Source organism: Mrakia frigida, assembly GCF_051309035.1.
Source record: "Mrakia frigida strain ATCC 22029 unplaced genomic scaffold BDY24scaffold_29, whole genome shotgun sequence".
In the NCBI taxonomy this organism is placed as follows: Eukaryota; Fungi; Basidiomycota; class Tremellomycetes; order Cystofilobasidiales; family Mrakiaceae; genus Mrakia; species Mrakia frigida.
This window is the reverse complement of record NW_027481252.1, coordinates 177,565-203,866: the sequence shown is the minus strand read 5'-3', so window position 1 is coordinate 203,866 and position 26,302 is coordinate 177,565. Positions and strand designations below refer to the sequence as shown.

At 54.2% G+C, this 26,302-nt stretch overlaps 10 protein-coding genes across 10 annotated transcripts; 4 read left to right on the top strand and 6 right to left on the bottom strand.

Annotated features, from left to right (window-relative positions):
* Positions 1-43: 43 nt before the first annotated feature.
* BDY24DRAFT_426164 (uncharacterized protein) lies at positions 44-950 on the bottom strand. Its single transcript, XM_076644038.1, has 5 exons — positions 831-950; positions 673-727; positions 429-593; positions 297-354; positions 44-232 (listed from the first exon to the last, which is right to left on the bottom strand). The coding sequence occupies exons 1-5, from the start codon at positions 873-875 to the stop codon at positions 217-219; spliced, it is 339 nt and encodes a 112-aa protein (XP_076494107.1). The 5' UTR covers positions 876-950; the 3' UTR covers positions 44-216.
* Positions 951-1,256: 306 nt separating this feature from the next.
* On the bottom strand, positions 1,257-2,220 carry BDY24DRAFT_443628 (uncharacterized protein; the record flags this gene model as incomplete). The annotated part of the gene is made up of 2 exons (XM_076644782.1): positions 1,257-1,922; positions 2,044-2,220. 2 exons carry the CDS (start codon positions 2,218-2,220, stop codon positions 1,257-1,259), a joined length of 843 nt encoding a protein of 280 aa, XP_076494106.1.
* Positions 2,221-2,431: 211 nt separating this feature from the next.
* BDY24DRAFT_417541 (HIT family protein) lies at positions 2,432-3,795 on the top strand (the record flags this gene model as incomplete). The annotated part of the gene is made up of 10 exons (XM_076643730.1): positions 2,432-2,514; positions 2,583-2,617; positions 2,829-2,908; positions 2,995-3,035; positions 3,175-3,202; positions 3,274-3,321; positions 3,418-3,455; positions 3,537-3,553; positions 3,638-3,648; positions 3,745-3,795. 10 exons carry the CDS (start codon positions 2,432-2,434, stop codon positions 3,793-3,795), a joined length of 432 nt encoding a protein of 143 aa, XP_076494105.1.
* A 73-nt stretch (positions 3,796-3,868) lies between these two features.
* BDY24DRAFT_398110 (uncharacterized protein) lies at positions 3,869-5,133 on the top strand. Its single transcript, XM_076641646.1, has 3 exons — positions 3,869-4,269; positions 4,387-4,415; positions 4,528-5,133. The coding sequence occupies exons 1-3, from the start codon at positions 4,166-4,168 to the stop codon at positions 5,055-5,057; spliced, it is 663 nt and encodes a 220-aa protein (XP_076494104.1). The 5' UTR covers positions 3,869-4,165; the 3' UTR covers positions 5,058-5,133.
* A 334-nt stretch (positions 5,134-5,467) lies between these two features.
* Positions 5,468-8,255, bottom strand: BDY24DRAFT_365217 (methionine adenosyltransferase). Its single transcript, XM_076637926.1, has 11 exons — positions 8,104-8,255; positions 7,946-7,986; positions 7,767-7,798; positions 7,564-7,628; positions 7,232-7,438; positions 7,139-7,153; positions 6,740-7,055; positions 6,619-6,658; positions 6,395-6,529; positions 6,142-6,318; positions 5,468-6,054 (listed from the first exon to the last, which is right to left on the bottom strand). Exons 1-11 carry the CDS (start codon positions 8,145-8,147, stop codon positions 5,936-5,938), a joined length of 1,191 nt encoding a protein of 396 aa, XP_076494103.1. The 5' UTR covers positions 8,148-8,255; the 3' UTR covers positions 5,468-5,935.
* A 1,566-nt stretch (positions 8,256-9,821) lies between these two features.
* Positions 9,822-12,483, bottom strand: BDY24DRAFT_398108 (uncharacterized protein). The gene is made up of 7 exons (XM_076641645.1): positions 12,383-12,483; positions 12,239-12,291; positions 12,089-12,156; positions 11,853-11,928; positions 11,594-11,753; positions 11,477-11,524; positions 9,822-11,400 (listed from the first exon to the last, which is right to left on the bottom strand). Exons 1-7 carry the CDS (start codon positions 12,383-12,385, stop codon positions 9,895-9,897), a joined length of 1,914 nt encoding a protein of 637 aa, XP_076494102.1. The 5' UTR covers positions 12,386-12,483; the 3' UTR covers positions 9,822-9,894.
* A 198-nt stretch (positions 12,484-12,681) lies between these two features.
* Positions 12,682-16,266, top strand: BDY24DRAFT_443623 (uncharacterized protein; the record flags this gene model as incomplete). Its single annotated transcript, XM_076644781.1, has 14 exons — positions 12,682-12,859; positions 12,971-12,981; positions 13,093-13,205; positions 13,324-13,441; positions 13,644-13,718; positions 13,878-14,016; positions 14,109-14,250; positions 14,325-14,417; positions 14,494-14,602; positions 14,684-14,763; positions 14,927-15,006; positions 15,082-15,171; positions 15,315-15,463; positions 15,581-16,266. The coding sequence occupies exons 1-14, from the start codon at positions 12,774-12,776 to the stop codon at positions 16,264-16,266; spliced, it is 1,971 nt and encodes a 656-aa protein (XP_076494101.1). The 5' UTR covers positions 12,682-12,773.
* Positions 16,267-17,231: 965 nt separating this feature from the next.
* UGP1 (UTP glucose-1-phosphate uridylyltransferase) lies at positions 17,232-20,388 on the top strand (the record flags this gene model as incomplete). The annotated part of the gene is made up of 17 exons (XM_076643729.1): positions 17,232-17,257; positions 17,336-17,375; positions 17,461-17,556; positions 17,788-17,864; positions 17,959-18,080; positions 18,228-18,316; positions 18,423-18,438; positions 18,537-18,637; positions 18,714-18,821; positions 18,907-19,026; positions 19,111-19,185; positions 19,276-19,387; positions 19,474-19,537; positions 19,644-19,973; positions 20,047-20,068; positions 20,154-20,232; positions 20,351-20,388. 17 exons carry the CDS (start codon positions 17,232-17,234, stop codon positions 20,386-20,388), a joined length of 1,515 nt encoding a protein of 504 aa, XP_076494100.1.
* Positions 20,389-21,990: 1,602 nt separating this feature from the next.
* Positions 21,991-22,498, bottom strand: BDY24DRAFT_398100 (uncharacterized protein; the record flags this gene model as incomplete). Its single annotated transcript, XM_076641644.1, has 2 exons — positions 22,375-22,498; positions 21,991-22,285 (listed from the first exon to the last, which is right to left on the bottom strand). Exons 1-2 carry the CDS (start codon positions 22,411-22,413, stop codon positions 21,992-21,994), a joined length of 333 nt encoding a protein of 110 aa, XP_076494099.1. The 5' UTR covers positions 22,414-22,498.
* A 220-nt stretch (positions 22,499-22,718) lies between these two features.
* On the bottom strand, positions 22,719-23,792 carry BDY24DRAFT_398098 (uncharacterized protein; the record flags this gene model as incomplete). Its single annotated transcript, XM_076641643.1, has 3 exons — positions 23,475-23,792; positions 22,844-23,402; positions 22,719-22,755 (listed from the first exon to the last, which is right to left on the bottom strand). Coding segments are annotated over exons 1-3 (689 nt in total), but the record flags the coding sequence as incomplete, so codon positions are not given.
* Positions 23,793-26,302: the final 2,510 nt, after the last annotated feature.

The window sequence follows — 26,302 nt, the reverse complement described above, 5'->3', positions numbered from 1 at the left end:
CAGAAGAAGCCATGTTACTCGTCAAGATGAGCTACTCTCCTAAACCCTCAGCCTCTCGTAATCTCCTCAACAACAGCAAGCGGTCACCTCCTTCGTGTTCGCCGACCCTCCCAAATCCCTCGTCATAATCCCAGCGACGCAGACCTTCCCTACAGCTTCCATCAAATTGTTGGCGGCTTCCTTCTCTCCAAGCCACTCGAGCATTTCAGCAGCCGTCTAGAAGGTAGCGACGCTGAGGAGGAAGACGAAGGTCAGACGCGTCGTTTCTTAAGAAAGGAAAGGATGAAGAGAATCACGGGTTCGCAACTCCCTTTCTGGTGATATCGAAGGCTGATCCCTGGATGGTCTCGAACACTGAAGGAGAATAAGAGAGCGAGAAGAGTTGGTCAGTGGAAGGGAGGTGGAAGAAGGACGATGAGACGACTCACTCGAAGGGTTCGTTCGAGAAGGGTCGAGGTTCGCGGTAGGACCGATCCCGATGGATCCAGCCAGAGCAGCAGCGAGATCGGAGAGGATGTCGGCGTGAAGGTTCGTAGCGACGATGGTGTCGAGGGACTCGGGATCCTGGAGCATTCGGACCATCATCGCGTCGACTAATAAGAAAGGAAAGAACCAAGCTCGTCAGTCTCGAAGCTCTTCGAGTAGAGTAAAGTAGATGAAGAGAGTGCGTACCTAGCGTATGATCAAACGTGACGTCGGGGAACTCTTTCGCGACCTCGTTCATGATCTGGCCGCGTGAGAAAAGAGAAGAGTCGAATCAGCAAGGCGAGTTGAGCTTCGACTTCGCACGAGAGAGAAGAGGAAACCGACTCACCTCAATCTCACATGACGAGTCCATTTCTTTGAGCGTTACTCTTGGTGACGTAGCAGAGCATCTTCCTAGGTCGAGATCGAGCAGTTTGGAAGGCGAAGCGAGCGATCTTTCGGACGGCGGTTCGAGTGAAGATTGAGGGTTAGTCGACGAAGGTTTGGGAAGAGCTGAGGCCATCAAGAAGACAGGAGTCAGCTCTTATCTCGTCAATGTTGGGGATGGGGACGAGGAGTGGGGTCAGAGGACGATGAGGAAGACGGGCGCGCACAGAGAGAGAGAGGAAGAAGATCGAGTCGGCCAAAAAAGTGGCGACGATAGAGATGAAAGCACCGCCAGAACCCAAGAAAGTCGAAATGCAAGTAGGTCAGTTTTCAGAATCTCAAGGGGAAGATCGCGAGCTGGAAGGGGTCATGCTCACGAAAGATCGAAAGCGACGCGTCGTGAACTAAATCGAATGTCCTGCAGCCACAAAGAAGGTGAGCTCATGAGCCAGTTCCAGCACCGCAACTCCAGAGTCCAAGAAGTAGACTTCATCCTCGTCAACCGCTCCTTCGTCGAAATCCACGAGGGCTTCAGTGACGAAAAGGAGAACGTCCTCGAGCGAGGAGAGATCGTAGGTGATCCGAAGTCGACTCGACGAGCTCGACTCGAAGGACAGAGGAGCGAATCTGAGTGCGTCGTCATCCATCGGTCCTGAAACGAAGTAGCATCCGTCGTAGAGGACCTTCTCCAGTCGAGTCCAGGGGAGAGGGAGATGAGGTCGAACCGCGAAACCCTGCCAACGGTAGGTGAGTTCGCCATAGTTCTCTCCCTCCTCGACGTCGGGGAAAGGTTGGGTTGTAGGGTATTGAGCGACGAAAGGTATAGGGTTGAACGCTAGGCAGACCTTCATTCGATTGACGTGCTTGGTTCGAAGCATGAAGAAGTACTCGTTCGAGGAGCGGTTGACGTGGGTCGGTCGGAGGGCGAGGACGTCGACTTCGAGGGGGAGACCGTTCGGGAAGCGAAATTTGGAGAGGAAGAGAAGAGCGTTGTTCTCGTGGAGGATAGTGAAAGTTTTGATCTGGGAGAGGGAGAGGTAGGGAGAGACGGTGGTGGAAGAGGGAGAGTGCTGGGAGAGAAGGAAAGGGAGGGAAGGTGGTGAGCTCGAGAGTCCTCTCCTCCTCCCCCCCCCCCCCCCCCCCCCCCCCCTCCTCGTCTTAGAGCAAGCAAGCCGGTAGAAACGAGCTCACCTGTTCGCAGAAGAGCTTCGAAATCTGACCTTCCTCGTCGATAACGACGTCTCTGTAGAGAAGCGGTCCTGATGTAGAGAAGCGGTGCTGAGATCTCGAGGAAGGCGAGGCAGACCCTACTGCAGACGACGAGCGTTCCGACGTCCGCTTGAGCGAGAATGAGGGCGAAGAGCTCATTTGAAAAGCATCGAGGAGTGGGAAGAGAGCTTGAAGAGGTCATACCGGGAAGGGGAAGGTTTGAAAGGTAAGAAAGAGCTCGTATTGTTTGGGAGATGGGTGCTTAGGAACACTAAAGGAACTCTTCGATTTGACCCTCTCCTCCTCCCTCTCAACGACCAGCATCCCCTTCCCCAGCCCAACTTTCTCGCCCACCATTCCTTCCCCCAAGATGACTTCTCTCGCCACCTGCTTGTTCTGCAAAATCATCAAAGGAGACATCCCCAGTCTCAAGCTTCTCGAGACGGATCTCTCGTTCGTCGTCTTCCCTCCCTCCTTCCCGACATCAACCGAGCTCATCGTCTCCTCTTCTCCTTCTTCAGCTACGCTTTCTTGGATATCGGACCTCTCTCGAAGGGTGAGTGCAATCCCTGGCTTGTACTGGAGAAGCTACGAGACTCGGGAATTGCTGGGAGAGAGGTACAAGGAGGAAAAGGAAGGAAGGAGATGTTGAGCTCGGACGAGATGGAAGGGACCCGTCTTTCGCTCTTTACGCCTCCTCTGCAACCTTTCTGCGTCTCTTCTCAAAGTCAAGAGCTGACTTGCGTTGTCTCGCTACTCCCGAATAGGTCACTGTCTCGTTATCCCCAAGTTCCACGCCGTCAAGCTCCACGAGCTTCCTGACGAGTACCTCGCCGACCTTCTTCCTGTCAGCTCCTTCTATCCCCCCTTTCCCTACCTGACATCAACGAGAGTATAGCTGAGGCGACATCTTACCTGCTCGTTCCTCTCTAGATCGCCAAGAAGCTCGCCATCGCTACTGGAGCTGAAGACTAGTGAGTCGTCCATCTCCTTGCCTCGCCCTCTCTTCTGACCGGGAGCAGTACCTTTCTCTTCGGATGACGTCGACGAGCTGCCTTGAAAAACTAGTAAAGACTGGATACTGATCTGTCCTTTCGGTCTTGACTATCTCAGCAACATTCTCCAGGCGAGTCCGAGTCGCGTCCCCTCTTTCTTCGCTCTCTTCGACGTCCGAAGCTGACTCCCTTCTCCCCGGTTCCTTCAACGCTACAGAACAACGGCCGAAACGCTCACCAAGAGGTTGATCACGTTCACGTCCATGTAAGTTTATCTCCCTCTTCTTTCGGCTCTTCGAGATGCAAGCGCTCGTTCTACTTCAACTGACGACGTTCTCCCTTCCGCGTTTCTTCCTCGCAGATCATCCCCAAGCCCTCCAGCAGCAACGACAGCGGACTGTGAGCCCCTTCCTGCGTATCTAGTACCGTTCCTGAACACTCGAGCTGACTCTTCGACCTCGTTTCCTTCCCGTCGTGCAGCGTCGTCGGATGGCCCAGTTCGTCTCCTCTCCTTCGCGTTTTTCCTTTCCCTCAGTCCCGCTGACCTATTTTTCCTCCACTCTCGTACCTTCTTCAACCAGCTTCCTCTCCCGTAAGTCCACCATCTCAATAATCCACGCGCTTTTCGAGTTGTGGCACGAGTTTCTGACCCTCTCCGTCCCTCTCCTTTCGTTCTTTCGCTCCTCAGTCCAAGGACGAGCTCTCAGCCGTTCTCGCTGAGATGAAGAAGAAGCTTTGAAGCAGATCTACGTGTAGTGTGCTCGTGCGATGATGAACGAACGATTGAATGAAGATACGACGAGAGTTTCTAACGGGGGATTGGAAGACAGAAGAAGGAGGATTGGTTGAGGAGAAAGGCCGCCTCTCTTTCGCCTCCCTCTGCTTCTGCCTCATCTACTGCTGCCTCAGTAGAGACCAAGAAGCGTACTCTCGACCTCTGGCCTTACTGACCTAAAAACAACAGATCCACCTTCCCTCCTTCGACGCGTCTTGGTTTGTCTTTCAACACGCAGTCAATCTCGAAACCGTCTCTTTCCCTCGCTGCCTTCTTTCTTTCGCTTCCTTCCTTCCAACCAGAACTCAGCCAAAACCAGCAACTCTTCCCAAGAATGTCCATCCCCAAGCGAGTGTTCACCAACTCTTCTTTCCAGCAATCGAACGCTCCCACGAACGGATCAGGGACCTATATCGACCAGGAGACGCAGATGAGACTGTGAGCTAGCCGTCCCTCCCTTCTCTCCTTCTGCCCCTCTCTTGAAGCGCAAAGGCGAGCTCGAAGAGTAGAGAGCTGGACGCTGATCTATACTTTGGTCTTCTCTTCTTCTCGCAGTACTGCCATGAGCATGCGAGTCAGGAAGAGTGAGCTCACAACCATCCCTCCCGAGACCTCCCCTCTTTCCTCCCCCTCCCTCCCTCCCTCCTTCCCTCGTCCCTGACTCCTTTGCTTCTTACTCGTCCTTTCTTCTTTCAGGCGTCAACGAAGGCTATCAAACCAATCCTTCCTCCTTCCAAGCCTACAACCCTCCCACCTCCCCTACGCCCGTCCATCCTCAAACCTCCTTCACCTCCTTCCTCTCCGACTCCAGCGCCCGTTCCCTCGCCTTCAACTCCATCCCTCCTCCTCCCCCAAACTCCATGGACACCTCCGAAGACCCTTCCAACCCTTCCCGTCGTCGTCGTCGCTCTCGTTCCCCTCCTCCAGCTCCCTCCGCGTCCTTCCTTTCGTCTCAGGATCCTTACGCCGCAGGTTCAGGAGCTCAACCCATGATGTTCCCAGCATCTCACGAAGCTCCTGGACCGTCGACGTTCGCGAACAGGCCGATCCGAGCGATGAAGAGGACGTTGAGACCTACGCAGAGTTTGCCCGTGTCGCATTCGAGTGGAGGAGGAGGGTGGATCAGCCAGCAGGGAGAGGAGCAGAGGCTGCAGGCTCAGAGGGAGGAGGGCGCTTGGACGCCATTCCAGTTTGGAGAGTGGGCGAAGAAGGACGATGGATTCTAGACGGAGGGGGTCTGCTATGGTGGGAGGTGGGGAGGACGGTGTGTTGGTATAGCTGGGCTTGAGGCAGGACGGGAGGGGAGGGAGGGAAGGGAAGGAGATCTGGGGTCTCGAGTCGTTCGTTCGTTTTGCTTTCTTTCGTGCATTTTTTTTTCGTGTTCTCTCTCTCTCTTTTGCCTCTTCGGTTTATATCTCTTCTTATCCTTGCGTTTGTTGATGCCCTTAACGATACCTCTCTATCTTATCTCCTCCTTGCCTTTGCTTCCTTGCCTTCGCACCCTCGAAAAGAAAGAAAAAGTCAGCCCACCCGGATCGTTCGGCGACGCGTCTCGCCCTCCTCCTCTTTCCTGTCCTCTCTCTCTCGTTCCTTCCTTCCGCAGATGAACTTTCAAGATGAGCGAGGGAAAGTTGTTGCGGTGTTGAACCATGTAATAAAATGCGCTAGGGTGGTTGTATCAACAGGTTTATGAGACGACGACGATACGAAGAACGAAAGCACAAAAGAGAAAGAGAAAAACGAAAGCGAGTGAGAAACCGTGCAAGGAGAAAGGAAAACAGTGTAGTAGTGTAGATGAGCGGAGTGGGAGGAGGGGAACGATGCAGAGAGAAGGCGGACGTGAAAGGAAGCGATAGTGGGAGAGAGAGACGTCAAGAAAGGAAGACCGAGAAAGTGAAAACGAAAGCAAAGGGCGAGGATGAGCTCGCCAGGGGGTGGGTTACCCTGGATCTATAGTAGTGGTTAAGCTAGGAGAGACCTAGAGAGGTGAAAGGAGAGGAGAGGGAAGGAGATCTAAAAGAGAGAGGCCCAAAAGAGAGGAGGAGAGGTCGTGAGAGAGCGAAAACAAACAAGACGAAGTATCAAAGTCGGTTTCTACGACTGTCTAGTTCTTGAGGGAGTGCTGAAGAAGTTTTGGTTTCTCCCAGGAGTACGCTGGGTTTCCGAAGTGACCGTACGAGGAGGTGACCTGGTACTGAGGCTTCTGGAGATCGAGCTGCTGGACTGTGAGAGAGAAGGAGGAGGAGAGGAAGGGGAGTCAGCGAGAGGTCGACGGTGGGTACTCGACGAGGGAGAAGAAGCTAAACGAACCGATGACTCCGGGTCGGAGGTTGAAGTTCTTGTTGATAACCTCAACGAGGTCCTCGTCAGAGTGCCTCGAGGTTCCGTAGGAGTCGACGAAGATGGAGAGAGGCTCAGCGACACCGATGGCGTAGGAGAGCTGGACGAGGATTCGTCGAGCGAGTCCGGCGGCGATGAGGGACTTGGCTGAAGGAGAAGAAAACGAAGCGAAAGGGTAGGTTAGCATCTGAGCAGAGGTTGGAAAGATGTGGGAAGAACGTACCGATCCATCGAGCGGTGTAAGCAGCGGACCTGTCGACCTTGGACCAATCCTTTCCAGAGAAAGCTCCTCCTCCGTGAGCTCCCCATCCTCCGTAGGTGTCGACGATGATCTTTCGACCAGTGAGTCCGGCGTCACCTAAATGTAAGAAGAAAGCAGAGACGAGCAAGGTCAGTGATGAGCAAAGGAGAGGGACGAGGGAGGAGATGGAGGGAGAAGCAACGTACCCTGAGGTCCACCGATAACGAATCGACCGGAGGGTTGCATCTGAAGAATGGAAGTATGGAAAGGTCAGCTCAAGCTTGAGCTACTCGAATGAATCTCAGAACTTGTAGGGAAAGGACTAACGTGGTAGACGGTGTGCTCGTCGAGGAGGTTGGAGGGGATGACCTTCTTGACGATCTTCTCGAGAAGCTCGGCCCTGAGGTCCTCGGTGGTGATCTCCTCAGCGTGCTGGGTGGAGATGACGACGGAGTCGACTCGAACGGGGATGGTAGCTCCTCCGTCCTTCTTGTACTCGACGGTGACCTGGGTCTTCGAGTCAGGTCGGAGCCATCCGAGGGATCCATCTCGTCGAGCGGCGGCCATGGCAGCGTTGAGCTTGTGAGCGAGCATGATAGAAAGGGGCATGAGCTCCTCAGTCTCGTCGGTAGCGTATCCGAACCTGAAGAGAGTAGAAAGGACGGAGGAAGCGAGGTCAGCGAGGGCAAGGAGATGCGCTGGCCGCGAGAGGAAAGTCGAACGAACATGATTCCCTGGTCTCTAAAGGAGGGAAAGCAACAGTTCAAAGGTCAGCTTGAGCTCGAGACGATGATAGATAGGATAAAGAAGAGGACGAACCCAGCTCCGTGGTTCTCGAGGTCTCCGTGGTCGAGTCCCTGAGCGATATCGGGCGACTGCTGCTCGATGGCGACAAGAACGTTGCAGGTCTTGTAGTCGAATCCCTTCTCGGAGGAATCGTATCCGATGTCCTTGATGGTCTTTCGGACGACGGCCTGGAAGTCGACCTGAGCCTTGGTGGTGATCTCTCCGAAGATCATGATCATACTGCGAAGAGAAAGAAAGAGAGAAGGAAGCGAGAACGTGTCAGCCCTCGGAGAAAGAATCGAACGAGTTGTTTTCGAGCGAGCGAGAAGAGGCAAGAGATGGGAATGAAGATGTATAGAACTTACCCGGTCTTGGCAGCAGTCTCGCAAGCAACCTTGGACCAAGGGTCCTGGGCGAGACAAGCGTCGAGCTGAAGAAGATGGCGAGGGACGAGGAGGGAGAGGTGAAAAGAGGACCAAAGCGGACGGACGTGTCAGAAAGCCATTTGTTTAGAGCTCAACCCAGCTCCCGGAAGCACAAGAAAGACAGAGAGGATGTATAGACTCACGACGGCGTCGGAAACGGCATCACAGATCTTGTCTGAACAAGTTTGGAAGAAGCAAACGAGCGGGAAGAAGGTCAGCCAACACGTCCCCTCCCTCTCCCTCCTTTCGTCTTTCCTTCACCTCCTTCTTTGCCATCCCTCCGCTTCCATTCAAACAAAACCAGCTGGTAGAATCTACTCACCAGGGTGTCCCTCTCCGACGGACTCGGAGGTGAAAAGGAAGCTGTGGAAAGGAAGGAAGGAGAGCAGAAGGAAAGGTCAGCTCGCTGGCTCAAAAAAAAAGAGAGAGGGCCCAAAGGACAGAGAGAGCTCGACAGCTCGAAGAAAGAGTAGAACTCACTGGCCAGGGGCGAGGGTAGGTCGAGCAGTTCCGTTGGCAACCATGTTGAAAGGAAGGAGAGAAGGGGAGTGAAAAAGAAGGAGGGGGAAGGGGAGGGAGGGTGATGGGTGAGGGGGAGAGAGGGACGAAGGAAGCTAGAACTCGAACGAGTTTGGAAAGGGCGTCCAGATGGCGACTTGAGCTAGATTTGAAGGAGGGGGGCGAGCACGGGCACGTTCAGCCTCATGTTTTTCTCTTTCGACAAGGCCGGCAGGTCTGCGAGATCAAGAAGTATCGAAGTCAAGTCGAGTTGGATGAAGATTTGGTTCTGAAAACGTGAAGAAACAAGCAGCACAACGCGTCGAGAATGAAAGGGGAGACTTGGCTACTCTTCGGAGGTCTCCGGAGCTCTCTGAAGGACAGAGAAAATCTTCATGGATCTAAAAAGACTGGTTTGTAGCAGAGAGCTTTGTGACCCTGCTTCCAGTGTATTTTCTGGTGCTCTGTAAGTCGTAACATGAGAGGGAGAGAAGAACAAGGAGGATCAGGTCGTGTCGGTTTCGCCCATAGAGGACTCGATACGATCGCGATAAACGAAGCGAGGACTGACCTGGTGAGCAGTAGTACACTGACCGGCACTGAGAAAGGCAAGAAACAACATCGGTCCCGAGGGATTCAGCTCGAGCGCTCGTCGCTACGAAACAGCTCTGACCTCTTCGACGCGTCCTCTTCGGAGCCGACTCACCTTCCCACAAGCCATCAGACCCTTCCCCTTCTTCTTGCAGCCTTGAACCAGACCTCCAGAGAAACACCTCCAATCCGGTTAATCTTTCGGCAGCGAACCAACGGAATTACGGAAATGAGCTTGCTCGACTCTCTTTCCTTCCTCGTTTTCCACTGACGCTCACGAGCTAGAACTCTGGCATCTCATACAGCGGTCTTGATTAATCTCACTGTATCATCTCCCACCTTTCGACGCTTTTCCGACAAGGGCTTTGCCCTCATTCTCGCTCAAGCGGACGCGGGAACGCTCGCCGCGCCGTGTGAACTTCCTCGACATCTCAGGGCACGTCGTTATCGACAAAGAGGGTCATACTTCGAAGCTCTTCTGCTAACAGGTGCAGGCCGGTTTGAAGAACCGCTGGGCTCGTCTGGAAAGGAAGATGTACGGAAAGTGAGCGACGCGTCTTGCTTTGTTCTTCTTTTTGAGCGTTTGGATCGATTTCACCCACTCTTCGGGCTCAAGAGAAGCCAACTCGGTCCATAGGCTGAGCTCACGTCCGAAGGGAAAGGTCTGAGCCCTTCGAAAGGTAGGCGGTGGAATTGAAGGGAAAAGAAAGCACGTCCAATTCTGCGACCACCACCGAGCAGATCCTCTTCCCGATTCTTCCGACAACCAACTTCGCAAACAACGAGTGAGAGCCTCCGACCTGAGTGAATGGGACGCGAAGTTCATCTCTGTGAGTTCGGGGTTTCCTCTCGAGCTTTCCCATCCGCGTCGAAAACTCACCCAAACCTTCTGGCCTCTTTCAAGCTTGAGCAAGAGATACTCTTCAATGGTATCTCGCCGCAGACTATCTCGACATCGATGCTTTAATACTGTGGGGGGGGGTCTTTCCACCGGTCCCTCTACTGTTCGTTCCTCGTCGCGTCGCGTTGCTGACTTGAGCCCGTCTCTTTCTCATCCTTTCCGTAGGAGGATGTGGTTGAAGGTCAGCTCTCTACTTTCCCAGTCTCCCTTTTCCGAAAATCGAAAACATGCCATCAGCTCGGATCCCATCGCGTCCTCCTCCTCCTCCCCTCCCCTCGTCCTCATCGAACTCCCAACGGCGGACAACCCATCGGTATCCCCTTCAACCCATCAAACTCCTCCCTCTCCCAAGCCTGCTTCAAAGCGTCTGACAGCTCCTCCATCTTCGGAGCCGACTGAGGGAACGGATCCTCCATCAAAGCCTTCTTCATCGCCGCTCCCATCCCACTTCCAAACGCTCCTCCTCCTCCCCCTCCGAACGCACTTGCTCCTCCTCCCCCGAAAGCCGACGATCCTCCTCCTCCTCCTCCGAACACCAAAGAAGCCGGTGCTGCTGGTTGACCGAATGCGGAAGTGGTAGGAGGTTGGGAGGGAGAACCGAACGCGGATTGAGAGGAGGGAGGTTGAGGTTGACCGAACGCTGAAGTCGAAGGTTGTGGTTGAGCTTGACCGAAGGCTGAAGAGGGAGAGGAGATGGTGGACGGTTGACCGAATGCTGAGGTGGTAGGAGGTTGGGGTTGACCGAAAGCGGAACTCGCCGCTGCTGGCTGTGGGTTTCCGAACGCTGACGGTTGACCGCCGAACGCTGAACCTCCTTCTCCTGCTGGGGCTGCTGCTCCTCCGCTGAACGCTCCGAATCCCCCTCCTGACCCAAAGGCACTCGTCGACGCTGCTGGTTTCGGTGCTGACGACGAGAAGGCTCCGAATCCTGACGCTGGAGCTGCTCCAAAGGCACTTGGTGCTCCGAAGGCGGACGACGACGACGACGCGACTGGTGGTGATGCTGCTGCTCCGAATGCTGAAGGAGCTCCAAAGGCTGAGGAAGATCCGAACGCCGACGGTGCTCCGAAGGCTGATTTCGAGGGAGGAGGAGGTGCTGCTGATGCTCCAAAGGCTGAAGGAGCTCCAAACGTTGAGGGTGCGCCGAACGCAGAGGAGGGAGAGCCGCCGAAGGCTGATGGTTTAGGAGGGATGGTGGAAGGGGACCCGAAAGCTGATGTAGTAGGAGCAGCTCCGAATGCTGATGGAGCGTTGGAGGTGGAGCCAAAGGCCGAGGGACCTTGGGAGGAGTTTCCGAAGGGAGAGGAGGTGGGAGGAGCGCCGAAGACGGACGCTGGTTGGGAGGAACCGAAGACGGAGGCGGGTTGGGAGGAGGAACCGAATGCTGAAGGAGCTGTCTGTGCTGCTGCTCCGAAAGCTGAGGGAGCTCCGAAGGCTGATGAGGTAGGAGGTTTAAGGGCTGATCCGAAGGCGGAGGAGGTGGGAGCTGCACTCGCTCCGAACGCGCTCGGTGCACCGAAGGCTGAAGCTCCTCCTCCACTGAACGCTCCTCCTCCTCCAAATGCACTCGGGCCCGACGGCGACGACGATCCAAAGGCACCTGTCCCTCCTCCTCCGAATGCGCTAGGCTTGGGAGCTCCGAAGGTCGACGTCGAAGAGGGAGCACCGAAGGCTGAAGAGGAGGAAGAACCGAAGGCTGAGGAGGAGGAGGAGGGAGTTGAAGGATGTTTGGCGTTGTAGGTGTTGTGAGCGTGTTGGACGGCTCCTTGGATGTTTTGTCGGACGTTCTGCAAGAGTTGACGCAAGGTGAAGGGACAGATCAGCAAAGAAAGAGGCGGGACGAGAGCGGCGCGACGAGCTCACTTGGTACTGAGCGTTCGTGGAGGCGAAGAGATCGTTCTCGATTTGGACCTGGTAAAGTGATAATCGAAGATCAGCTTTCTGAGGTAGAAGCGAGTTCCGAGAGCAAGAAGGACGAACATAGGCAGCTTGATTCCCTCCGGTCTCGAGACTCTTCATCCTCAACTCCTCGAAGCTGATGTCCTTTCCTTCGACGAGATTGGCGGAGTGGGAAGGACCATAGGAGGAGAGTTTCCAGAGAGGTCGATCGGTATCCAGATCGGTGATGAGCATCTCGTTGCTGTGGGCGAAGAAGAAAGTGGAAGGAAGAGAGGTGAGCTCGAACGCAAGAGAGGGAGGCAAGAAGGGAAGGAAGCGTCGAGCTCATGGAAGGACGAACGTGAACTTGAGACCTTCGCTAGCAGCAGGAGCAGCTACGGGCTTAGCAGGGACCGAGGAGTTCCCCCATGTTGATCCTGATTCGACGAAGGAGGGAAGGAAGAAGGCAAGGATCAGCAAAAGGAAGGACGTCGAGCTCACCTTCGAGATCACAAGCGACCTCTTCTGCTCCCACTTTCCTTCCTTCCTGAGCTTCCAAGAATTAGCGTCTCTCCAAGCCTGATACAGACTACGTACCTCCGAATCTAGGGCCTCCAACTGCAGCCATAGTTCCCCTGCCTTCCATCCCAGCAGGATGCTCATTCCTGGTCGAGTCGACCGAGAGATCAACGATCAGTTTTGAGAGTCACGACGCCGGAAGACAGAAGAGAGCGAGTCAAAGCTCACCTGCAGTTGGATCCGAAGGAGCACGTTCCTTTCAAATAGAAAGGGCAGACTGTCTGTCAAGGGAGGGAGAGCATACGAGGAGGGGACGGACGAGGTGAGCTCGGAGGAGGGCGAGAGGAAGAAGAGACAAGAGCTCAGACTCACCATCTCGATGTATAGAGATCAGGAGTCTTATCCAGGACCAGGGAGGTTTCGAGTGAGGCTAGAGAGAAGAGCGAAGTCGAGGGAAAGAGGTTTGGAGGGTGAGGGTTGAGGGCAAGAAGAAGAGGAGGGAGGAACTCGAGGTCGTCAAGTCGGCGACGCAGGGTTGTTCCCAGATAAGTTTTCAAGTTAATACCTTCCCGTTGTTTTCAAATGACGAAAGAGTTGTTAAGATTTTTTTTTTACGTGCTCAGCTGTTTATCTACGTTCCTGCACCCTTTCGGGTCCTGACGACGGGGAACAGTAGCGACGAGCTCACCTTTCGTCCTTCTTCCCTCTCAACTTCTACAGCCTCCTCCTCCCCTCCCCTTCCCAAAATCCACGCTTCGAGGTTATGGATCTAGAGAATCACGCTTCTAAGGAGCAGAGAGACGTAAAAGAAAAAGTTGGGCGTTCTCAGAGTGGGAAGAAGGTCTCGTAGTGAGTCCAGGGCTGAATCTCTTTCTCCTCCCTTCCTCCCTCGAACGGATTCGTCCATAACTAATCTCCCGCCAAAGATAACGCTAACCAACTTTTTCCCATCGATTGCAGCTACTACGATGGTGAGTATACAACCTTTCTCTTGAAGTTTTATCCGCAGAGGAAGGGAGAAAATGGCGAAGCTCGCCGAGCTCGATCTGACCCATCCTGGTCTTTCGCTTTTGCTACCAAAGCCGAGGTCGGACACCACTCTTTTGGCCTGGGACACCCAATGAAACCCCATAGGATGCGAATGACTCATAATCTGGTTACCAACTATGGACTGCTGGACAAGATGGACGTCTTCGTGAGTATAGAAACTCGCAACAGGAACTCCTCGCGCTCGCCTCGTTCTCAGCCCACTGATTGTTGTTTCCTGCCTTTGCTTGCTTTTCTTACTCGTTGCTCTTATCATGGATATCCAGCGACCTGTCAGAGCTACGACGGACCAGATGACGAGGTTCCACACGGACGAATACATCAACTTCCTCGAGAGGGTCACTCCGGAAACGGTTGAGGCTTTGACGGGCAGTGGAACGAGATGTAGGTCTCTCTCTACTCTCCCGGATCTCATGATCACCCAGAAGAGTCGGTTTCGATCCTCTGGGAAGGGATCGAAGCGTTCTAGTCGAGTCTCTGGACCTACGTCGGCGCTCGCTTTCAAAACAAACCTCTCCGCGACGCCCCGACTCTTCCTTCGTTTGCTGATCGCTCTTCCTCTTCTGCGTTGTTGTTCGTTCCACAGTCCTGACAGGAGAGGATTGTCCAGCATGGGAAGGTCTTTTCGAGTTCTGCTCGATATCAGCAGGAGGATCCATCGGTTCGTCAAACTCTCTTCGCGCCATCTCGTCCCTTCCTCCTCTTCCTCCCCTCATCTCGCTTTACCACCTGACCGAGTCTCCTCCTTCTCTTCTTACCACCTACATAATTTTTGAATCTCTCCTCAACTTCCTTCCTACCTCCTTTCTGACTCCTGTAGGTGCCGCCGAACGACTGAACGCTGGCGCTGCCGACACCTGCATCAACTGGTCTGGAGGGCTGCATCACGCCAAAAAGCGAGAGGCTTCTGGTTTCTGCTACGTCAACGATATCGTTCTCGCCATTTTGGAGTTCCTTCGGTAGGTCCAACTCTCCTCCCTCTTCGTTTCGACCTCGTTCTGACTCGTCGTGTTTCCTTCCTTCCTTCTTCGTCCGACCCATCTCTTCGCAGCTTTCACCCTCGAGTTCTCTACATCGACATCGACGTTCATCATGGAGACGGAGTTGAGGAAGCTTTTTACTCGACGGATCGAGTCATGACGGCTTCGTTCCACAAGTACGGAGATTTCTTCCCGGGAACGGGAGACGTTCGGGTTCGTCCTTCGATCTCTTCCTCTTCTCTTCCACTCAAACTGATTCGACGCGCCTTTTCTCGTCGCTTCTACAGGATACCGGAATCGCAAAAGGAAAGAACTACGCCGTCAACGTTCCTCTGCGAGACGGAATCACAGACGAAACGTATCGGAGCATTTTCCAACCCGTTCGTTTTTTCTCCTGCCTTTCTTCCTCCCCTTCGATTCTCTCTCGCTGAAACCTCCCCCTTCTTGCTTCCTCAGGTCATCTCGCACATCATGGAGTGGTACCGTCCAGAAGCTGTGGTGTTGCAGTGCGGAGCGGATTCGTTGTCGGGAGACAAGCTCGGAGTGTTCAACCTCTCGATGAAGGGTTCGTCTCTTCCCTCTTTTCTCCCTTCTCCTCTCGAGACGAGGAATACTGGCTGACTCGTGCTTTCCTTTGGGATGATAGGTCATGCCGAGTGTGTCGAGTTCGTCAGCAAGTTCAACCTTCCGATGCTCGTGGTGGGAGGAGGAGGATACACGACCAAGGTTTGTTTACTTTTTTTTTTTCGTTCCTCCCCCGCTCCTCTTCCCTACGACTCTCTCGACTTTCTATCACTTCTAGATCGACAAAAAAAACCCTCAAGGCTGCCTCCCGAGACCGTTTCACTGACCTTTCGTCGCCTCTTCTCCCTTTTTCGAATCGAAACAGAACGTCTCTCGAACCTGGACGTACGAAACAGGCCTGCTTCTCGGTCAGGATCTCGACGAAAATTTGCCCTTCAACGACTAGTCCGTCCCCTTTCATTATCGTATACCTCTTAAGCAGCCCTCACTGACCTTTGATCTCGATCCTCCTTCTACCAGCATGGAATACTTTGGTCCTCGGTTCAAGCTCGAAGTCCTCGCCAACAACCAGGACAACCAGAACAGTCGAGAGTATCTCGAGAACATCAAGTACGTAGCAACCCTTTCTTCCTTTTCTCCCTTTTTCACGTCTCTATGTTATCGTTCGCTTCCACAGTAACGCCTTTTTTTTCGAGCCCCAAAACTGACCCTCGTCCATCGCGTCCCGTCTCGTCTCGTCTCCCCTCCTCAAGAACTCGAGTGATCGACTCCCTCCGCCACCTCCCCTTCGCTCCCTCTGTAGGAATGCACGAAGTCCCTCGGACTTCCGTCGGGAAAGCTATCGGGATCCTCGGAGCGGAGGATTCAGACGACGGGAGCGAGATCGATGTTCGAATCAATCGTGCGTCTCTTCTCCTCCCGCTTCTTCCCCATCCTGCTTCTCCCTCCCCTCTCTTTTCCTCGTCCGCTAACACATCACAACCCTTCTCTCTCTTTCTTCTCTTTTGTGAACTCGCAGAACGTCTCCAACAACTCAACGCCTTCCCCTCCCGCTCGGAGGAGCGCGACTTTGACTCGGACGACGGCGCGTCCTCCTCTCGTCTGGACACCGACGACGACGACGGCTTCCCCTCCTCCCATCGATCCAACGCCCACTTCTCTACCGGGATCCGGAACGGCAACTCCTCCTCCTCTTCTTCCCGACCTCGTCCTCGAAAACCGTTTGCGGACCCTACCCGTCCTCTCCTCCAACCTTTCCTTCACTCAACCGCCCACCACCCTTCCGGCCTACCCTCTTCCCATCCGTACTCCTCCCCGCTGTTCACCAACCCTCGGCCCTCCTCCAACAGCCACCACTCCACGCAGAACGGGATCGATTCGATCCTCCTCGCCAAAGCGCCCGGTCCTCCGTTGAAACGACCTCAAGGGTTCCAGCCCAAAGTGAAGAAGATCAAGAGATCCTTCTTCGGCGCGGCTGCTGGGACGACGGGAGGCGGTGGAAGCGGAAGCGGTCGGTACGGAGGACAAGGGTTCGGTCATGTCGTCGGAGGGTTGTACGAGGATGGGAGTCCGAGAGGGAGTGGGGACGAGGGGGGCAGTGAGGTGGGAGGGAATGGGAATGGGAACGGAGGGTGGGGAGCGTGGAAGGCGTTGGCGGTGGAGAAGGGGTTGGGTGGTGGGGGTGGAGGAGGAGGGGGGGTGTGAGGGAGGGAGGGAGACGCGTCTGGTTTGGTTCGCTCCTTGTTTTCTTTTCTTTGGTTTCGCATGCTTGCTTTTTTTTTTTTTGCCCTTTTTTCATTATCTTCTCTTCGGTTTATCTTCTTTTATCTCCTCGCTCCTTTCTGTCCTTTTGCATGGCTTTTTTAGATCTGTTCCAGTCGAGTTGAGAGAGAGGGAACGCGTCGAGATCGAAGACGAGGGGTTCGTTGTTTCGCTGAGATTTGGGGGCGAGCCTCTCAAGGAAAGGGAAAAACCCTTGAAGAAACCCAAGGCACAAGAAACTTTTTTTCCATCTCGGCCCCAAAGCGAGGCAGGCGCGTTCGGATCAAGGAAAAAGAAAGGGAAACCAAAAATAAATAAATAAACGAGGTTCGAGGAGCGAGAGAGGAGAGAACCACACGGATCAGTAGTGCAGAAGGTTGGAGCAGATTTTTTTTGGTTTTCCCTTCTTCCTCCTCCCTCGTCTCCTCTCGTTTTGCTCCCAGTACATAGTGAGACCACCGAGATCGCCCTTCTCGGAGCCATCTCAACATCGAACGAACCGGTTCCCTCTGCTCCTCCTTCACTGATGAGCCACTTTTCGAAACTCGACGTCACAGAGTTGAACGCTTCCTCCCTCCCAACCCCTTCTTTCTCTTCCCTTTTTCTCTTCTCTTTTTTCTCTCGTGAGTGTCGACTCTCCCTCTCGCTCCTCTCCTCGACCCAACGTAGCAAGGACCAAAGGAACGAGAGCCGCCATCGCCTCTGGGTTCGAGCGGCCTGGCCTCCTCCTTCCCCTCCTCCCTCCCTCCGTTCCTTGTAGAGATTCCGCTCAAGCGGTGCTCTGAGATCTTGTCCAAGAAGAGAAGATAACCAAATGAGATCTGCATACTAATCGTACTTGTCCTCTTGTTGTTCTCTCTTCCTCTCGCTCTGTAGCTTTCTCCATCTCATCTCTCCATCACACTCAAATGGCCACTCTCGAAGCTCCCTCCACGTTCGTCTCCTCCTCCTTCTCTCTCTTTCTCTTTCTCAAACCACCAGCTCACCTCTCCTCTCCTCTCCTCTACCCCAGCGGAATCAAATCCTCCCGTCAAAGAGGTCACTCCGCCATGGTAAGCTCTTTCTCTCTCTCTCTCGTCCCTCCTCCTTCCCCACGCCCAACCTGACCTCTCGAACCTCTCTCTTTCCTTCTCTCAGGACTTCAAATCTGCCACCACTGGAGTCGCCGCCAAAGCCATGCGAAACGAGTTGAACCGAATGGTCGCTGGAGTTCAGGATCCTGCTCAGAAGAAGGTGCGTTCTTGTCCTTCTCCGTTTGACCTCCTTCCTTCGCTCGACCCCCCAACAAAGGGAGCGCGATCCGACCAAGCTCCCTCCTCTCTCTCTCTCTCTCCGCTTTTGCTCTTTTGCATAGAGAGAGACAGAGGGCTCGAGAGCAGAGATTGTGAAACGTGCGTGAGAGCAAGCGAGCATGTATACTGACCCGTCGGTCTCGTTTCGGTTGGTGCGATGGGGACCCTACAGAGCTTTGAAGCTCAGATGAACTCCTTCTTCCTCCTCTTCAACCGATACCTCCTCGAGAAGGCAAAGGGAGAGAAGCTGTAAGTCGTCTTTGCCCCTTCCTTTTCCCACACCCCACACTCCTCCTCGTCTTCGTTACGTGACCTGACTCGTTCGTTCGTTCGTTCGTCGCAGCGTCTGGGACAAGATCAACCCTCCCGCCGCTGAGCAGGTCGTTCCTTACGCCGACCTTCCCGAGTCCACCGATGGATCCATCTTGAGGAAGTTGGCTGTTTTGAAGCTTAACGGAGGTCTCGGTGAGTTCACGGAATGGGATTTGGGAGGTTGAGGGGAAGGGAAGGGGAGGGAGGAGGAGGGAGCGAGCTTCGAAGGCGAAAGAGCCGACGGCATTGAAAGAGAGAGCTGAACTGACGGTTTCTGCTGTTGCTTTGGGACGATGCTAGGAACTACCATGGGATGTGTTGGACCCAAGTCCGTTATCGAGGTCAGGGACGGTATGACCTTCTTGGATCTCAGTGTTCGACAGATTGAGGTGAGTCTCGACTTCCCATCTCCTCTCCTTCCTTCCTCTCCCTCTGATCTCTTCGAGCTGACTTTGAGCTCTTGTTTCCTTTTCTATCACTCGTCACGATGATCAGCACCTCAACTCTGCCAGTGAGTTTCCTCTCCTAGTTCGAACGAGCCCAGCATCGAGACGAAGAACGAAAGCTGACCTCGCTCCCCTCCCTCGCCACCTCTCTTCCCTCCTCAAGACAAGTGCAACGTCCCCTTCATCCTCATGAACTCGTTCAACACCGACGAGGATACCGGACGAATCATCCAGAAGTACCAGAACCACAACATCAACATCTTGGTTCGTGTTTCTCCTTCCTTCGACTCGCTCCTCGCTCGAGCTGACCTTTCGACGCTTCCTCTCTCTCTCCCTCCAGACCTTCAACCAGTCTCGATACCCTCGAGTCGACAAGGAGTCCCTCCTCCCCTGCCCCCGAGAGGCTGCTTCCGACAAGTCCAACTGGTACCCTCCTGGTCACGGAGATGTACGTTCAAGAGATCCCTTCGAGGGAAAGAGACGTCGGTTGGAGGTCTGAGCTGACGAGCTTCCCTCGTTTCGTTTTCGTCCAGATCTTCGACGCTCTCTCCAACTGTGGTATGCTCGACAAGCTCATCGCCGCTGGAATCGAGTACCTCTTCGTCTCCAACGTCGATAACCTCGGAGCCGTTGTTGATCAGAAGATCTTGAAGGTGCGTCTCGTTCTTCGTCTGGCTTCGTTCGTTTCGAGCTAGAGAGACTGACGAGCTTCTGCCTTCTTCTTTTCGAATGAACAGTACATGGAGGACTCGCAGTCCGAGTACCTCATGGAGGTCACCGACAAGACCAAGGCTGATGTTAAGGGTGGAACTGTGAGTCCTCGTCGCGACGAAGGAAGGAGAGGTCGAAGCAAACCAAGTTGAGCTGAGCTGACCTTCGTTTTCGTGGTTGGGTGGCGATAGCTCGTCAACGTCGATGGACACATTCGATTGCTCGAGGTCGCTCAGGTCCCCTCTGAGCACTTGGAGGACTTCAAGTCGATCAAGAAGTTCAAGATCTTCAACACCAACAACTGTGAGTTGGGTTTCGACTTGCTTCGACTACGTCTTGCTGGGCTCAGAACTGATGATCCTTTCGCTTCGTCTTTCGCCGATGTTTAGTGTGGGTCAACATCAAGGCTATCAAGCGAGTTATGGAGGAGGAGGAGCTTTCCCTTGAGATCATGTTCGTTTCTTCTCTTTCCTTTCCCTTCGACGCGTCTTCCTTCCCTTCCTTTCCCTCCGCTCACACCCTTCCTCCCCTCCCTTCTTTCTTTTTCTCCTCCCTCCAGCGTCAACAACAAGGTCACCGACGACGGCAAGGCCGTCATCCAGCTCGAGACCGCCGTCGGAGCCGCCATCAAGCACTTCCGAAACGCCAAAGGAATCAACGTCCCCCGAAACCGGTTCCTGCCCGTCAAGTCGTGCTCCGATCTCCTCCTCATCACCTCGGACCTCTACTCGCTCGAGCACGGAGCGCTCGTCATGAACCCCGAGAGGATCTTCCAGACGACGCCTGTGGTGAAGCTCGGGGATACGTTCAAGAAGGTCGCAAACTTCCAGAAGCGGTTCAAGACGATCCCGAACATCATCGAGGCGGATCATATTACTATCAACGGAGAGTAAGTAGATTTTTCTTGCTGGATCCCGACTGGAGCTTCGAAACTGACTTTGGATCCTCTTCGTTTCTCGCAGCGTCTGGTTCGGAAAGAACATTGTTCGTTCCCCTCTCCTTTCCTCCTCCCTCCCTCCCTCGTCCTTCCCCAAACTAACTCGCTTCCCCTTTTTCTTCTTTCGAACAGACCCTCCGTGGTACCGTCATCATCGTCGCCAACGAAGGAAACACCATCTCGATCCCCGACGGTTCCATCTTGGAGAACAGTGCGTCCCTTTAACCTTCTCTGCTTCTTCGCCCCCCCCCCTCCCACCCACCTTCCTTTCCCCTTCCCTCCCGTTGCCTCAAACTGACCACCCATCCCTTCGCCTTCGTCTCACGCAGAGTTGATCTCCGGAAACCTCTCCATCATCGATCACTAGATCGTTGGCGTTTTCTCTTTCCGTGTGCTTCGTTGGGACTGTCTCTCGTTTTCTTTTTTGGTTTCCGTTTCGTTTCGCTTTCTAGTTGGGTAGTCTGGTGGGGTATACGATCTTTTTAAAGCTCCTCCTCCCCCTTTTTCTCTGTTTTCCTCGTTTGTTTTTGTGCACTTTTTTTTTCTGGGTCGATGTGGAAGTTTTCACTTTTGAGAACGGCTTGGAGCTGAGAAGGACGAAGGAGAGCAAGAAGGGAGGGAGGCAAGAGCAAGGGGTGTATCTATACGATCCAGGTCTAGAGTTCCAGCGAGACGATTCGAAAATGGGCTAGCCAATCTAGTCTAGTCTATCCAGGAGGGTAAAAGAGAGAGAGACAGAGAGATCGAACGAGAGAGAAAGGGAAAAAAAAAGCGACGCGTCGGAGGTTGCAACCAGCTGACTAGTCTAGAGCTTCGACTTCTCCCCTACCACCAAGCTCACTTTACTAGCCTTTCCAGAAAAGATGTCTACCTTCGAGTGCGTGCCTGAAGCGACCAAGAGGCCTGTGGATTTTTGACGGATCTTTTTTTTTTTTGGGCGAAGGACGGGAAACGACGCGATTAATCAGCCGCCTTCGTTTCGACCACACGAGGAAAAGGAGGAAGTGAGCTCACCTCGCACCGCATGTTGGATAGTCTCTTGCCGACGTTGAGGAGCGTGGAGGTGATGACGAGGACGTCGCCTCTTGCAGCACGAAGAAGCACGGACGAAAGTGAGCTCGAGCGGACGAGAGCTGAGAGGGAGAGACTAGCAGGGAAGAGACGAACTTTGAAGCTCCGGAATGGTAGAGGATGCTCATTCCTTGACTGACGCCTGTAGTTCGTTTGAACGAAACAAAAAAGAAGGGAAGGAGGGACGGAGGGAAGGTGAGCTCGGAACTTGTTTGGTTCGAGCTTCGAGCTTCGAGGAGGATGAAAGAATGATAGGCGTACCAGAGAAGGCCCAGAAGTCGTCGGTCATTATTGGGACGAGGGGGAGGGAGGAGCATCTGTGTGCGAGAATGAACAAAGGAGGTCAGTGTGAGAAGGAACGAGCGTAGGGGAGAAGGAAGAAAGGGAGGGAGGAGATGAGAGCCAAAGCTCAACTCACACGTCCACCAGAAAAGCAACGCATCCTCCGTGGATGAACCCGCTGATGTTCAGCATGTCTACCGACCCAGAATCAACAGCGAACCAATCAGCTCGACTGCAAACGAGAAAGAAGGAGAGAGAGATACGAACCCTCCTTAACCTCGAGCTCAACGACCACCGTCCCTCCCAGTCCTCCCTCGTCCGTCGTTGAAGAAATCGGGATGACCCTCGCGATGATGTCGCTTCCGAAATCGGGATGGTTGCTCTGAAAGGTCAGCATCTTTTGGATGTCTTCCATTGCGCGGGACATGGTGGTTGAGGAGGAGGAAGGAGAAGGAGGGGAGAGCAGGTGAGCTGTTGGGAAGCTGAGGAGGTCGGGTATCGAGCGGCCGGGGTGGAGAAGAGAGGAAGGAAGGAGGTAGGGAAAGGTATGTTTTCGGAGGCTCAGAGATGAGAGAAAATACGTGAGTATGATATGATTGTGGTGAGAAAAAAAGAGCCTAAAAGAGAGAGCAAAAAACAAAAACACGACTCGCCGCGACGACTCCCCTTCCCTCCGCTTCGTTGAACTCGCCAGCACTCCCAACCCTTCTCTCCATGACCCAAACCATACAATCCGAGGGTCCGAGCATCCTCGGAGCGATGAGAGAAGAAGATGGGGTTGCTGAAACTCGTGTCCGACCGACGACGACGGCGACCGAGCGAAGGGAGGGAGGGAGCGGACGCGTTTGTTCGAGAGTTGAAGACGAGGATGCGATGCCGACCGAGCCATCGAAGACGTTGAGTCGGAAAGTCTAAAGGAAGGAAGAAAAAAAGAAGATGAGTGAGCAAGGTTGCGCAAGGAGGGGTCGTTGAGATCGAAGAAAGAAGAAAGAGGACGAACCGTTGATCGAAACTCGTCAAGAAACAGGAACACCACCATCTGCGAGACCAATTCCCGTTACACCCTCCTAGAAACAAAGAGATAAACAGGTCGGTCAGCTTGTGTGGTGGTAGCTCGGTGGAAGCATTGTCGACGATGGACGAGACTCACCGACGCGTCTCCATCCTCCCAACTTCCAACCCTCTCCGACCTCAGACCATTGCTCAAAGCTGCTTGGATGCTGATCCGGATCTGGTAAGATGAGAGACGATCAGTCTCTGGGCGGCGTGGACTCCTTCTCGAGAAGAAGAGGCCGAGGAGAAGAGTTGAAGATTAAGAAAGGAAAGGGAGGTGCGACGAACCGTAGGAAGAGCTCGAAGGGAGTTTCAGCTCCGGTGAGAGATCTGGTGGGAGAAGAAAAGTTTAAAAATTACCCTTACTGGCAGTGGGGGAAGGAGGAAGGAGAGGAAGAACGAAAAGAGGGAAGAGACTGACCTCGAATCAAACGCGTCGAGGTCCGTTCCTTCGAAGGCTAACGCCTTTCGAACCTCCTCCACCGAACAGTCCACCAGAGCATCGATGGGAGTAGTCTGATCTATGTCAGGACGGACGCCAAATTTCATGTCGCAGAGCAGACAATTCGGTTCCATCCAGGTCTTGCTCCGATGATGGTCTGAACGCGTTCCGACGTCCTTGAACGACAACGTCTTCCTCCCGTCCTGATGTCTATCTTCGACGGCACCGACGTAGTAGACGATGGGTTCGTCCTCGTCTCCGATGATCCAGTCCACTGTGGTAAAGACGGGAAGGTGAGGAGCGAGGAGTTGGAGGCGTTGAAGGTTGACTCGCGTCGAAACCTTTCGGAGGCCTTCGAGTCCGCCGACGAGGAGCATGTCCGTCCTGAGGGCCGGTCGACGTTGGTAGGCAGCTTTAACGCATCCGATGGTGCATCCGACGATGGTGGAGAGAGTGGGAGTGGGAGTTACTGAGCATCCGAGGGTGAGGCTTTGAAGGGACTTGAACGCGGCAAAGGCTGAGACTGTCGCTCCCTTCAAGGCCGAAAGAGATGGAGAAGAGTGAGCTCAAGAAAGTTTCGACTACTCGTCAATTTACGAACTCACCCAATCCTCCCACATGGCAGCATACCGAAGCAGCCAATTCCCAACAGTGAGAGCGGTGATGGAACCGACGACTTGAGCGAGCGAAACCACCATGGATCGACGGATGCGAGAGTTACCGAGGGACAGCTTGAGGGAGACGATCTTGGGACATCCAGCGTTAATGATGTGCTTGGATACGAGCTCGTTTACTCCCGTCTGGCTCCACTCTTCGACGAGTTCCCTCACAGACGCGTCGTCCCTCGAAAGGCCGATGAAGCGATCCGAGAGGAAGAACGATCTCCCAGAATCCGAGACAACGTTGGTGATGACCTTCGTGAGGGAGGGAAGTTGAATGGGGATTGTAGCGATCCAGTGGAAGACGGCGGCGTCGGCGTCGGCGTCTACCTCCATCTCGAGGCGACGAAGGGAGGGAAGGAGCTCGGGGGAGAGGAAGGAGGGGAACCCTGCTGATGCCGGGTCGATTTCTATCTTCTCCACGACGTCTCCGGCCTGGTTGATGCGGGAGATTAGGCTAACGAGCTCTGGGTGCGAGGAGCCGTAAGCGGCGAGGAGGAAGGCGAGGGGACGAGGAGGAACGGACGAGGAGGGAGGAGAGCGAAGGATGGGGGGGAGGGTCCGAGGATTGATGGCTCCGAAGAGATCGAGTGAGAGTATGGAGGAGTTGGATCGGACGGCTTCGAGAACCTCGTCGGTGAGAAGGCAGGGTGCGAGGGAGAGGGAGGTGAGGCCGGTCATGCTCCTGAGGGCCAGAACGATGGAGGGGATGAACGAATCGATCTGCTCAGGGGGTTCGTCTAGATCGTTGATGGAGATACCGAGAAGTCTACAAGCAAATGAGGAGTAGAGAAAAGCGTGTGAGCGTCACAGATGGGGGAAACGAGAAGGAACAAAAGAGCGAACGGACCTGCAGCACGGCGAGACCCAAGGGTCGAGGGCTCTAGCTCGAAGAAGTTGAAGCTCTTTCGGCTTCTGAACGTTGATGCATATCTCTTTATAGAAGATGGTAGCAGAAGCCTGGTGGGGGAAGACAAAGGAGGTGGATCAGGAAGCTGAGACGGATGAAGGGGAAGAAGGAAGGGAGAAGGAGGATCGTGAAGCTCACCATCCGAAGAGCTCTGCACGTCTTCACTACTGCATCCCGCTCGCTATAACATAGAAAGCTCAGACATCGGAGGATGATCTCAGTTGGAAGCTGTGCAAGAAGGGACAAGAAGGTTATTAACTCTGACGAGAGCGCTTCTGAACAGCGAGAAGGAGGGCTGAGGAAGGAGGAGGTGACCTCGAGCTCGATGAACTCACTCCGAGAAGCTGCAATCGATAGGCCTGGAGGGAGCGACGAAGCAGGTCAGTTCAGTGAGTGACTATAGAGAAGAAGGAGAAGCTAGAGACTCGCTTTTCGAGCTCGTCCAAGTCTAGTCTCCATCGCCGCTTGTTCTGGTTGGGCGTCAAAAGAAAGGAAGGAAGGAGAGTTGAAAGCAAGCTCAACCAAACTGCCTCCGCTTTCGCTTTCCCTCTGGCAGACCTTCGAACCTCTATCAACAAAGACGGCGTTTATCATTCGAGCACAAAAGTATACATATCTTCGTGAGTTTACTAGATCGTAAGGAAAAAGAAAAACAGGGACAAGCCCACCGTCCGTCGCGTCTCCCTTCCCTACCCTCCTCGCCCACAAACCGACGAAGACCGTTTCCCTACTCCTGCTTCTCCTTCGGGGAACTCTTCACTTCCTCCTCCCTCTTCGAAGGTCACGACGACTCGACGACGCTCCCTGACTCGACTCGGCGCGTCTCGACGGCTGCACTCGAAGGATCCAAGGACGACGGGCCAACGGAGGGAACGATTGGGATCGAGAGAGGGAAGGATCCTGGGATGAAATGACTCGGGGAAAGAGGTTGAGGGTTGCTGCTCGAGCTTGCGACGGCGCCGAAGGTGGAGGGAGGAAGAGATGGATCCGACGCGTCCGTTTCGACGACGAGTTTCGATTTCGCGGCTGAACCGACGACTTCGATCCCATTGCCGTCCGGGAGGAAACTCATCTCCGAAACCGGATCGCCTGTGAGCGTAGATGTAGATCCTGAGGAGCTGGCTCCATCGATGAGCTCGTCGTTCGGCGGTGGGTCAAGAACGTTCGTCGTCGAAGAAGAGGAGGGAAGGTCGTTCGACTGCTTGGGTTCGGTTTCGAGGTCTGGCATTGAGGAAGGGGAAGTGAGGTAGATGATCGAGTGGATGAGGGATGGGTTTTGGGTGGTGTTCAGGGGAGGAGAAGGGTTGGAATCTCGGGGTGGAAGACAGAGTTGGTGGACGAAGCGTCTGAACTTTTGAGGCTGGGAGGGCGAACAAAGCAGAGAAGAAGCTGTTACAACGCTTTCCGTAGAAACGCAAGCTGGAAAGAAAGGATCACTCACTGGTAGAGGAACGAGCGAAACTGCAGGAGACCTCCCACCTCTCCTGTCGAAGAAGAACCTAGGCACGTCTTCTGGCCCCTGAATCTTGGCCAACTTCGTCGAGAACCACGCCCACTCCAAAGCTCTGACGTAGTCCCTCTCCGTCAAGAGGAGCTGAGCGGCCAGTCGGGACAGAGGGACGAGAAAGAAGTGAAGAGACGGCTCGTCGACGACCGTCTCGACCAAGTCCACGATCCGTTCGACCGTCTCTGCGACGAAGAGAGGTCCCGATCGTCCTTTCCCTTCCTCTTCCTGGACCGCATGGATAGCCTCGTAGAGAGACGATCGTTTCTCGTCCGTAGCTTGACGTTCAGCTGGAGGGAGTTGGCAGGACGTGCAAAAGCAGGAGGACGCGGTGGGGTGGAGGAAGGGGAGTTTGAGGAG